At 55.1% G+C, this 12,534-nt stretch overlaps 1 protein-coding gene across 10 annotated transcripts in view; it reads right to left on the bottom strand.

Moving 5' to 3' along the window:
- Positions 1–4,338: 4,338 nt before the first annotated feature.
- The window catches only part of EBF3 (EBF transcription factor 3), a 117,058-nt gene continuing 108,862 nt past the window's right edge, over positions 4,339–12,534 (bottom strand). For 2 of the 10 annotated variants that reach the window (XM_032882065.1, XM_032882067.1), the window contains exons 12-17: positions 11,589–11,654; positions 10,734–10,911; positions 9,503–9,691; positions 8,862–9,059; positions 7,669–7,781; positions 4,339–6,558 (exon numbers count right to left, since the gene is read on the bottom strand). In XM_032882065.1, the coding sequence (XP_032737956.1) occupies positions 6,541–6,558; positions 7,669–7,781; positions 8,862–9,059; positions 9,503–9,691; positions 10,734–10,911; positions 11,589–11,654 (762 nt within the window). In that variant the 3' untranslated portion in view covers positions 4,339–6,540. The remainder of the gene's footprint in view (positions 6,559–7,668; positions 7,782–8,861; positions 9,060–9,502; positions 9,692–10,733; positions 10,912–11,588; positions 11,655–12,534) is intronic. The other 8 variants (XM_032882070.1, XM_032882072.1, XM_032882069.1 and 5 more) reach the window with 5 other exon arrangements.

Genomic DNA, 12,534 nt, shown 5'->3' with positions numbered 1-12,534 from the left:
TGCTAACTGGAAACTCAGCTAGCAAATCGCACCCGTCTGATGAGGGAGCTGTCGGGGGGAGTGGTGTGCTGGGCAGCGGTGGGATGCCCGTGTTCCCCTCCGACGCTTGGCTCTTTTCCAGTCGACACCTCTGACTTTGTTGTTGCTCTTCTGATCCCACTAGCCACACCACTGGTGCTCTTTCTTTCCTCATTCTCCCCCTCTGCCCGCCGGACCAGAAGCTTGGGCGGAGCTCTGGCTGGGGCGCGGGCTGATGGCGCAGGCCTTACAGCCCTGTCCCTCTGGCACTGCCTCAGTGCCCCTTCCTGTCCCCTCCTGTCCCTGCACCATGTGAAGGGCTCCTACACTCGGCTTACACTGTAGACGCCACGTGGACTCCACGGGCACCCCGTGTGCATGGGCATCCTGTTCTCCCTGGCTCCACGCAGACCTCGTCGTGGCCCTGAAGACACTGGTGGAGAAGCACGAGGGAAACAGCTCCTTTGAGGTCCCCTAATTGTTGCAAGGACCCTGGGGAGAGGAACACCTGCCTTCTGTTTTGGAATCATGGTCCTATGATGCTGCTTGAGTCCCAAAGCAAGACCCCTTGAGCTTCAGCTGACCACGGCTGCACAAGCCGGTTTCCATCTCACGGCCTGGCTGCGTCACACCCCGGGGGGCGGCTAGGCTGGAGGCTTCCCAGGGAGGGTGGTGGTTCTCCTTCCATCCAGATGGGCTCTCAGGTTCTGCGCACTCCCCCCATCCCCTGCCCAAGGTATCTGAAACCGAAGTCAGGGGAAAGGGCAGGATTGGGAGATTGGAGACTTCATTTAGCTTCTAGTCCTGGTCCTTCCAGCCCTGTGACTCTGGGCTGCTCCTGTGACTGCTCTGAACAGCCATTAGGTCACCTAAGAGGGGAACGGGCCCCGCCCAGGCTCGGTGGGACTGAAGTGGCCTGCGGGCCCCCAGCTCCAGCACAGGTGCCTGGGACGGGCTGCTTGCTCACTCCTCAAAAATGTGTGCGCTGCTCAGCTAACGTCAGAGACTCTGTTTTAAAAGGTGGTCACCAAAGATTCTGGAATTGGGAATGATGTTCACTCTCCTCCTGAAGCAGTGCCTTCTCTGATATTGCCCTGGGCCATGCCCTGTGGCCTTGGCGGGGAGTCCTAGTGTAGGACAAGAAGTTGAGGAAGGCATGGCTGTGTCTTGTCTTCAGGAAGCTCAAAGTCCCCCCAGGGTGTGACCGGAGAACCTCTGGGAGGCCAGCAACTGGTGGCCTCGGGAAACTCCCGGGCTTGGTGGGGCCATGAGGAAGGCCCCCTCTGCCGGCCTGGGAGAAAGAGCAGCCTGTGCCCAGGAGCGATCGTTTGGGCTGAGCAGGAGTCTCCGTGGTTGCTCTTGGCCCCGGGATCATAGGCTGTGGTGTCTGAGGCCTAGATGTCCCCGTGGCCCCCGCGGGTGTGACCCAGGGCCAATTCAGGACGTGCGTGGGTACGAACTAAAACTTACTACAGTTCAGAGAGAATGTGTCTCTGTGGGCCAGCCATGGATTGTGAGTGCAGATCTAGCCGTCCCTGTGAGTTCTGCCAAGGATGGTGGATGTCCCCTGGCCATGCCACAGCTGGATTCCAAGCTAAATGGTGGCCGTCTTGTGATGGGTTCACTTGGCCAGACCGGGGTGGGGTGGCGGGGGGAGAGTCAGAAGCATGTGTGAGTCTGCGTCTGGGCTCTGGGCGTCCGGGGCTGCTCCCGTCTGTCCCCAGGCCCGGGGCTGGGAGCCGTGTGCACCCTGGCTCCCAGCACCAGACTGGCAACTTGCTCTCTGTGAAACTGGGAAATGACAAATGACCAAAAAATCAATTTGTAATCTGATTGGAGGTTTTTGATTTCCTCTGATGAGTTTAAATTTCATTAAAAGCAACCTTATTCCAACATAAAAGGAATCCTTGAAGGGTAAAACAGGGGATTGTCTCACTGAGTATAAAGCCTCCCGACTCTTTTGTGTGATTTATTCATTGCATTAATTGTGAGGGCCAACCTGTGGTGTCCGTTGGCAGCTGGGCCCTTATCGGGGCCTGGGATCGGCCGGGCGCGCTCGGCACACAAGGACTCACATTCAAAACTCACTCTTTGGCATATTGACGCTTGACTTATCAACAACCCTTATTATCTGCTGGGAGGGAGTCGCAGCTCGTGGGGACAGAAGCAGCTACAAATCGCTACCACAGCCGTCCCCGTGCATTCTCTTAATTGTATGTATTCTCTGGAAAAAATGATCATCGTGGTCTCTTGTCTTGATGAGAAATTGACATTTTCGGAGGACCTCTTTGGGCGCTCCAACCGAGGAGATAAGGCGGAGTTGTTTTAAAGGAGAGCAGCCTTTCTTCCCTTTCACTCCCTCCCCTTCCCTCTTTATTGCTCTCAGTGACCCACTTGATGAGTATGGATTTCATGAGGTCTTTTTCAGCATTTGAACTATAAAAGGTTCAGAATGACACCACCCCTTATAGACAAAAGATAACCTTGCCCTTTGAATATATTGATTCTTTATTAACTAGGCTGTTTAATGCAATGAAATGAGGCATTAGATGGAAGCCCATTTCCAGTGCTTTGAATAATCTTTAAAAGCTTGAAAGACCTTAAAAGGCAGCCTGACAATAATTGGGATACATCTGGAGAGAACGCAGTTCTTATTCCTGATTCGAAACACAAACATGAAACAATTTCTCCCCAGGTTGTAGGGCCCTGGTGAGCCGCCCCGGGAGGCAGCCCTCCCCACCCCCACCCCGCCCCCAGCCGCCCAGGGTTGGCATTCCTGGCACCAGCTGGGAGTGGGGAATTTGGTCCCCAGCCCTCCCCACCCAGGCACCTTGGGAAAGACCCCAGGGCGGGGAGGGGCGGGCCCGCAGCCTGGTACCCTGAGAGCCTCTTTTTTCTTTGCTATCTAAGGCTGAGACAAAAATGCAGTCAAAGGAACCTGATTGTCATTGACAGGAGAAAAAGGTATTCACAAGTTTCTTTATGTTTTGAATAATTGTTTCCTGTTTTGCTCAGCAGAACAAGTAATTAGGATGACATTTGTGAGTACTAATTTGGATCACACTTACGTGTATGTGTTACAGAGCTGCAAGCCAAAACATGTAAAACCAGCCTTTCATTGAGGAGAAAGTGAAAAATCCAGAATGAGCTGGGAGGGGAGTGCCGAGAATCCATTCCCAGGAGCCGCTTCTTGGTGTGAATTAGAACCCCAGTGCCGAGGGCAGAGCTCATTCGGATGGTGCCTTCGGGCCGCACCACGGCACAGCCCACCACGACCCAGGCGGAGCACAGAGACAGCACAGAGGGTCTGTCTTGCCCTTACCGTGGGCCTGGAATGGGCGGTGGGCTCCCCCACATGGGGCCTCGGCCACCTTCTGGGCCCCTGGTGTCTGCCCCCCTGTCCAGAGCCTGAAGCTGGTTCTCGCCCAGTGTGCTCCCTGGGGGTGGGGTGGGAGGAGCAGCTCTAGTGCACTTGCCCTAGACCTGCCCTGGGGAGCCCTCCAGCCTGGAAGCAGCGGCAGGACCCCGGGGCTTGGGGGGAGGCTGTCTCCTGGTTGGTTAAGTGCTGTAGTGCTGCTCTGGCCTCTGTGTCCGACACAGAATCCCCCACAGACATCCGAGTGCAACACACGTACAGATGGCCCCTCTGGGCACCAGAGCCATCTCGACAACCATGAGGCTTCCTCAGTGCACGTGAGAAGAGCGGTTTGAGGACTGAACTTCCTAGAAAGGCTCTTCCATGAATCACTTTTATCTTGGCCAAGACACAGCCCCAGGGCCCAGGGTGTGCAGAGGAACACTCCCCACCCCCACCACCCCAGGTGACTTCTGCATGCATTTTGCCACTCATTGTAATCAAAACATAAAATTACCCAAAGTGAAATTCACAGACAAGAAATACTTTAATTAAATATTGTGTAAAATGAACATTTTTATACAGTTAAATATCTGAAAAAATGTACAGATAAAACAATCTTATTGTAGGGTCTTTAACAGTAAAATCTACCATTTAGTGAAGCGCTCAATTTGGAGACAATGAAGCCATGAGGGGCATTGACTAATTAATCTAAAACACAAACCGAGTGCAGGGCTGAGGAAACTTGCAAACGTTCTTAACATGTACACGTGAGCTTGTGTTTGGGTGGAACCGTTACTGACACAAAATAAAACGGAGGCAGTTGAGTTCCAGAGTGACTTCTCAGGCTTTCCCACGTAGCTAAGCCGTAGCGGTCAAAGGGCCGGACTGTGACCCGCTGACCACCGGGGACATTCTGCTTTTTTTATCGAGTCCCTTGAATAAACACTTTCCTAAGTTGTGCATGTTTTTTTTTTTCTTTTTGTCAAAGTATTTTAAAGTCCCTCCTTTTTGTTTTAAATCTGATTTCTGCTGCAATTTGCAAAACATCTGCTGTGCTGTATCCGAGGAGCACTTAACACAAAGGGGAAAGACCCACCCTCCTGGTCTCACTGTGGGTTTGGCACTAACAGGCACAGTATCTCAGGGAGGTCATTCTGGTTTAAAAAGCACAGAAGGTGCTGCTGGGTCTGACCACACAAAAAGTATTGTTTTTAAAAAAAAGTTACAAACCAGCAGTGACTTTGGTTCCCCCTGAAACCTCTCTGAATCCTAGGTGGGCCCGGGAGGACACGCCACGCAGCAGAATCAGACACAGAAAGGAGCGACACATGGAACACCAGGTTTGTGCTTTTGTGTGTGTGTGTGTGTGTTACACCGTAAATCTCCAAATGAAATCTCCATTAACAATTGTGTCATAAGCCTGTGATAAAATAGCACAAAGGTTCTTTAAAGAAGTCCACTTTTAAGGCATCAGAGAAGTTAATGTGGCAAACATTTTAATTAAAACATCAGAAGTAAATTTTATTTTAAACTTTAGGCCTCTGAATTTTTCCAGTAAACACAGTTCAGCTATGTGGCAAAGTCATGGGTGGCAGCTAAATGACTTTTTACATTCTACAGAAAAATAAAATAAGGACACAGCCCCAAACAGTGTCCCCTCTTCGCGGCTGTTCAACATGCACAGAATCTACTAGGATTTGTCACAGCCGGGTGGCACCGTTTTGTTTTGACTATACAACGAACTTCTTTTTCAAAAGTATTTGTTCAGATAACTTAAAAATAATATAAAAATAAACAATGAATTTGACTTTTCTTCAAAATAAAAAAAAAAGGGAAAAAAAGGATGGAAAGTCTAGAAAGCAAATCTTTGAAATACAAATGAAATGCAAGGACACCAGTTCACTTGAACAAAACAGGTCAGAGAGACAGCTCTTGGCTAATGCTCTTCCCAACACCAGGCCACGATCAAAAACCAATACAGACAAGAAAAAGAAAACGGCAGGAAAAGCAATGTACAAAATTTCAAAGATAAATACAATATTTATAATCAATATGTTACAAAAGAAAGTCCCTTAGCAACTGTAAGTGTTCATGGAAAAGTGTTGAATGGAGACCATTTTATTCCTTATGAGACACATAAGGAAGAAAACGTGTTTTTTTTTTTCTAAATATTTAAGTGGATCTGAAAAAAATTCAAGACAAGTGTATAAATATTTAGCTACAACTTTGGCAAAATCACAAAAGTCTACAATTTTATAACCACATACAAAACACATTAGGGAAGAAGGAGCTAGAAGTCAAAAGGACAATTTCTGGTACAAGAAACATGGACCTCACAGTAGCCTAAGAATGCAATAGTATAGAGTGCTAGCAAAAGTTGAAAAAATGTTGCAGATCACACTTGCTTAACAGGAAGCTCTAGCAGTGGGAGAATATTTTAACCAACAGACAGTAGCATTTTTTTTTTTCTGTCAGTGTGCTTGTTGAAGGCAAGAGAATTCAATATCAAAGTTACAATTTCTAACTACAATAAGTTACAAAGTTTCATTTCATTAAGATGAAGTTAAGCAATGATAAACCCTCCCTCCCTCCCTGCCACCCCGAATTCTCCTAGTCACATAGTCCTCCTTTCTTCCAGTTCGATGGCTCACACCTCCTTGGCCCCTTTTTTTTCACCACAAAAAAATATTTCACATTATAGAGATACACAACCATTGTGAGTCTAAGTATGAGTACAGAAAAATGTCTGGAGGCATTTCTCATCAGTGTTTCATGATAATCAAAATGGTGCATTCACAAAGTTTCTCCCAACACATAGCAAGTACTAGACATAGCCAAGACGGAGTCGGAAACTTTATACAAAATAGGCGTCGCTTTGTTCTCCTTAGTCTTCGGGACTGAGAAATGTGAAAATATGAGAAAAGTTCAGTCAATAAAATGGAATTGTTCATGAAGAAGTAGGCTTGTTTGCATGTTGATTCTTAATAGTTTAAATAAAATCTTTAAACAAAGTCTCTTGTAGCGTTTCCGCCGCGGCCGATGCGTGTGCAGACACTGGCTCCCGCCGCAGCTCTCCTGGACTAAACGTGTCCCCTGAAGTCCGTCCTTGGGTGCTGGGTGCTGGGTGCTGCGGAAGGGAGAGCGGGCCGCTCACATGGGCGGGACTACCAGCCCAGACATAGCTGAAAGAGAGAGAGCCGCGGGTTACTGCGCTGTCCCCCTCGCGGGCCGGGCCGGCCTCCGCCTGGGGCTTGACTCAATGGTGACATGGGGCGTGCGCTGCACCCGCCAACCAGCCATGGGCTCGGTCAAGGCGCGGGGGGGCGGGGAGCCTCTACTTCACGGGAGCTGGGTACGTGTGGGGACAGACACCCCCCACCCGCGACCCCTCATGCGGCAGCCCTCCTCCAGGACTTCACTGGAAGGGCGAGGCTGCTGGCCCTCCTGGGCGAGGCCGCCCCTTCCCACAGGTCTCAGTGGCTTGTTCATAGCAGACGGAGGCCCAGACTCCCCAGAGGCCACCTCTGTCCAGAGACGTGAACCAACCTGGTCACGTCTGTGACGCCAGCCAGGGCCGGCCCGCAGCCCCACTGGGACCCCGGCGCCAGGCTCACTCCCTCCGTGAAAACCGGGGCGCCTCAGTTTCCCCTCCGCTCTCAGCCCTTGCCTCGGACCTCCTGTGGACTGTGCGGTATCGTAATGGTGAGTCGCGGGCGCCCTAGGAGCAAAGCCGCTCCCAGCCCACCTGCCCTGCCACCTCAAGGCCAAGGCCCCGAAGAGACCCAAGTGACAGCCCCACGTCAGGGAGCTCTCTCTGCTTTTCTCGGAGTAAGAAACTTGGTGCTAAAATGCCAAGTGCAGCGGACGCTTTCCAGTGAACTCCTGGTACGAGTAGAATTTATGTCTTTTCGGTGTTGTTTAATTTTGGTCAGAACGATCGTTCTCATTAATTTATGTATAACATATTAATACATTTGTTCACGTAGTGATGCGAGCTTCAATTTCCCAGTTCATTAATTTCTACAGTCTTAATTCCTCTCCGACTCACCGTTACAACATTAGGGTTTTGGCAGACCCGTGTGGGTACACACCGCCCGGGCGGTGCCGTCCTCCCGGGGGCCTCCGCGCCATACGGACGGTGGCCGGGCCATGGCCCCTGGCCCCCTGCTTCGCGAGAAGCTCTGGGCTTGGGGCCGCGGCGGGCCTGCAGGCCGGTCGGCGGCACCCGGGGCCCGGGCGTCCCTCTCATATGCTAAGATGTTGGGAAGACAATTATTTCAAATCACGGATACCTTTCCAGTTCCTTTTTTGAGCATTAGTTCATCAAAGTGAAATATGCCACCGACTTCACAAAAGGGCCAGTTTGTCTTCTCCACGGTAACGTCCTCAGCACCCAGCAGAGAGCCTGGCACATAGTAGGCGCTCAGTAAATACTGGTTGAATGGATTCATTTTTTTAAAGGAGTAACTGGATTTGATTTTCACCGGGAGGAGCATATACCAAAGGTGGTGTCTGAAAGAGGCCAGATGACGGCCACTTAATTCAGTGCCTGTGGCCCCCGTGAGTCACAAAGAGCCACGCAGAAGATCGCGAGGCCTAGGGGCACGCACGTGGCCTGGCTGCTGCACACCTCACAGGGCGGCCTATGTGGCCCAGAGGGACCCGGCCTGGGCAGGCACCCGGAGCCTGCTCCACGTGGCCCCATCTGGGGGCAGCTGTGTCCGCAGGGTGCTTCCCCCTGCCCTCGGGGCCAGCCCTGCTCCCTCATCAGTGTGCGAGGGAGAGGACTCAGAGGAGCCGGCTCCCACCCGGTGTTCACGCATGCATGGCCCCAGGCTGGGCGCAGCCCTTTCCGAGCACAGCACAGCCCGTCGGGGCAGGGTCTGCTCTACAGGCTGAGAAGGTGGCTCCGCCTCAGGACGTGGAGTGCGCGCTGGCTTTGCACCGGGCTCCGCAGGTGGCACAATGACCCACCATCCCCGCCCTAAGGCCACTCTGCTGCCTGGGAGCAAGGAGGCCGCCAGCGCCGACGCCGCCGGTGGGTGCTCCCTGCTCTCCCGGCTGAGCCGCAGCCATGAAGGCCCGTCTGCTGAGTGGTCGGGACAGGGTCCCGCTCCGTGCCCCTCGCTGCCTCTGCCCAGTGCCCCGGCAGGTCCCCTTCCTGAGGGGAGGACACGTGGGTGAGGTTGGAAGCAGGAGGCAATGGTTTTTACCAGCGAGACTCTGTTACTGGTGGGGGTGAGCCCCAGGGTGGGGGGGGAGTCCTTCACGTGGCTACTGGGGGGGTGGCTCGCAATGCGGCTCAGTGGTGGGGTGGGGGGAAGCATGCGTGGGCCACGGCAGGGGCGAGGACCCGGAGGAGGGCTGGAGCTCGCACCCCACGGTGCAGCCTGGCCTGCCCTCAGGGTGGGGTGGCTGCTGGGGGGAGGCAGGGAGAGTTCCGCCCGCGCTCGGCGAGCCCTGGGGCCGGCGCGCCGCCCCTCACCTTGCAGTCCGTTCCCGTTGGCGCTGGTGCAGGAGGGAGGAGGAGAAGCTTGGGGCCGGACCACGGGCGCGAAGGCGCTCTTTTGTTTCACTGCAGAGATGACATTGGCAGGTGAGAATGAGAAAATGCTGTGTGTGCCGCTACAGTTTGAAGGGAGGGCGACCGAAGAGGCTGCCATGGTGGGGCTGGACGGCACTACTGCAACAAAGCAAACACGGTCAGCACGCGCGGCGCGGCACGGCCACAGCACACAGAGAGGGCTCTCGGGGCCTCGCCTGGAGCGGCGGCCCCGACGAGACAAGCACGACACGCTTCTGGCTCGGCCGCTCTCTGGCTAACAGGCAAACGCTCGTGGGGACGTTGCTTTCTGACCGGCAGCCCCGTCTCGTGCGGGTTTGCGGCCGCCGCAGGCCGGTCTGCCGCCGCCACGCGGACCCCCAGCCTCCGGAGCCACCTGCCGCCGCCACGCGGACCCCCAGCCTCCGGAGCCACCTGCCGCCGCCTCGCGGACCCCCAGCCTCCGGAGCCACCCTCCCTTTGGCCCAGCAGCTCACACCACAGAACAGCCAAGCAATGCACACATTTGACTCGGGAGTGAACATGGATCTATGTGATGACGTGTGACAAAAACAGACACTTACTGCCGTAGGGAGAGTTAGCGGAGGAGCCATTAAGGAATCCAGGCGAGCCCGGGACCCCTAGATTGGCCATGGCGCCAGTTCCATATCCATTCATGCTAGTGCTGACTGTGTTGTAATTGGACTGCTGGGGGGTGCTGCTGGGGACGTAGCCTCGCGGGGACACGCTGCTTGTATTGCGACTGTAGCCGACTGTTAAAACCCCCCCCGGCCAAAAATAATGTTATTATCAGGGAGACAGACACTGGGGGGGGTGCTTCCCCGCAAACCTCTGTCACATACGCAACATTTTCAATCGACCTTCCGCCGTGCGCCAGCCCCGGCGCGTCCAGCCAGCTCAGGTCACCTCGCGGCACCGGCCCCGCTCGGGCGCGGCTCCGAGCCCCATCCTGCCCGCGCCGGCAGCCGGCCCCACGCGCTTCCGTCCGACCCGCAGTTGCTCGCGGGTGTCTCTTTGGAAGCAATCCCCGACAGCTCGGGTTCAGGGGCTCCCCCCACGCTAGCTGAACTCCCGGCCTCTGCAGACCTTCAAATGCCAGGGCTGACGGGGAGAGTTTGCTTGTGGCCCTAAGTCCCCAGGAAGGGCTGTTCTGGGTCTCAGTCTGCACGGTTACCATTTCCCCGAGCGCAGGCGGGCCCGGGAGGGGGCATCAGGCCCGCTGCAGAGTGTGCATGACCCAGAGCCGTGGCGGAGGCCTTCTCTGAGTCCATACCGATTTGAGAGAGGAGGACTAAGACCTGCTCGGAACTGGCTCACACGACAGGGTCCTGTAACCCCTGGACGAGAGGGTCCTATGACCCCCGGACGCCAGGTCACTGCATACTGGGAGAAAGTGCACCGGTGGTGGGGGGGTGGGGGGGGACACTGGAGCTCCTCTCCATTTACTCCTTCCAAGCCCCACCCCTGGGACATATCCAAGAAGGGTCCCGTCCACTTACTACCCCACGGCTGTCCTGTGGCTCCTCCCACCTTTCAAGGAATCTTCTAGCAAAAACCAGAATACTGAGCGGCAGCCACGTGCCGTGGCAACAAACGAGTTCTGGGTTCTCTGGGCGCTCCCCGCCCTGCGCTCGCCAGGCACGGCTGCTGGGAGGACCTCCCCGGAGAGAGCCAAGGAGCACGGAACGCCGCCCGCTTCCCCGCTGGACCCAGGACATGGGCAGCTGCCGCTGAGTGTCAACTGTCCCTGGGAGCGTGTCCAGGGAAGGGGGTTCGCCCGGCACGGCGGCCTACCTTGGTCGTTGGCTTGTGATGTCTCCGACACGTTGACGGCTAGCTGGCTGCTGAAGGAGTTCACGCCCATCATGCCCGTGTGCGCAGGCGTGTTGCCCAGGGTGGGGATCTGGTTGTGGTTGCGGGGCACGCTGTACAACGCCTCAGCAATGTCAGCTGCTCGCTTCAGGATGATCTCCTGGGGCGGGAGGGGAAGCGCCCAGTCTGCCTCCAGCTCCCACGTCCCCCTGGGGAGCACAGGCCCCCCTCCACCCTGTCCCATGAGGCCAAGTGACGGGGAGGTGTTCCCCCACCCCTTGGTCCCAGACGGTGACAAACTGATTTTGTAGTGGGAAGAGCCTCCCTTGGGAAGACTGTGTGATGGTGCTTCTGAGCGGGGCCACCTGGTCCATTCTGCACCTACAGCCCATAGGCCCCAGGAGGGTGCCCAGAAGCGGGGAACGCACCACACCCAGAGTCACAGAAGCAGGCCCGAATCTAGAGTGCCCTTGAGTCTGCCCCCCAGAGCCCTCCAGGCAGCATGAGGATGGGCTGTGGGCACCCGTCCTTCCCTCCCACGCCGGGCCACGCCAACTACCACCGAATCCACCAGCCAGATTTCCAGGTGGTTCCCCGTCCCATGACTTGAAATCCCACTTCTGCTTCCTGACCCTGTCTCGTCATCTCCTACTTGAGTACTTCGTGCGAGGACAAAAGCAGGACGAGGAAGGTTTTCTCCTCTCCAGCTCGCTGTGAGTACTTAGGAACGGGCACCTGTGTGCCCCAAAAGCCCGCGGTGGGCCCGGGGCTGGCTGGTCCTCCGAGGACACGGTCGCCCGGGAAGGGGGTGGGCCCGTCCAGCCGCTGGCCGCCTACCTGGTTGTTGTGGGGCATTCCGTACAAGGCTTCCACCAGATCGGCCGCCCTCTTGAGTAATACTTCCTAAAGGAAAAGCAAACGGGGGTGATGCCCCTGGAGGAGCCGGAGCGCCGCTCTTCTGAGAGAGAGCTACGAACGCACAGTCCCGTCTGCAGGGAGGAGAGACCCTCCACCCGCCAAAATCAGCCCCATCCCGACCCCACGTGGCGGTGGGGGGGTGACCGGTCCCCAGTTCCCGTGTGGGGGCCCGAGCGAGAGCCGTCCGGCCCGCACCGCAGCTCCTCCGTGCGGACGGGCCAGCGGAGGGGCGCGGGCCGGCGGGAGGGCTGGCGCGAGTGAGCCCCGTCCGTGCCTGAGGTTTAATGACGGAGCCTTATGGGTATTAAACACACACACACGTGGCGGAGATATGAAAAGCCCAGGCTCCGCGTTTGCCTGTTAATTCCTAGCACTTTAGTGGTGAAGAACAATAAGTAATTTCCCATATCTTAATTAAACTGGCAGAGTCCTTAAAGACAACATCTCACCCCTCATTCACGCCCCAAATTTGCAAGTGAGTTCAGTGCTTATTCCTCTTTATTTTGAACAATAAAGTGAATTAACTTGGGTTAATCTAGTTCTTTCATAATGACATTAAGAAATTTTTCAATTAACCTCTTTGACTGCGCGTTGTAAAGGACTTCATAAATTCCTCCACGTTCCGAGTGTGCGCGGTGCCCGGGGGCTTGGATGCACCGACTTTTGTCTTATCCACGTCTGCACGCCTACCTCCAGTTTACGACTGTGCGGATTAATCCAGAGTTTAGTTAATTCTGAATACAAATGGGGGCTTACATTTAACTTTCTCTACCTTGGGCTGTAATAAAAAGGAACGGAGTCTTTAATAAGCCGAGGCCAGGCCCAAAGCCCTCCCTGGCAAGCAGGGTGGTGGAGGGTCTCTCCC

This window comes from Lontra canadensis, unplaced genomic scaffold (genome assembly GCF_010015895.1).
Source record: "Lontra canadensis isolate GAN:19392208 unplaced genomic scaffold, GSC_riverotter_1.0 scaffold79, whole genome shotgun sequence".
NCBI lineage: Eukaryota > Metazoa > Chordata > Mammalia > Carnivora > Mustelidae > Lontra > Lontra canadensis.
The sequence above is the reverse complement of the archived record's forward strand: the minus strand, read 5'-3'. Positions and strand labels throughout refer to the sequence as shown.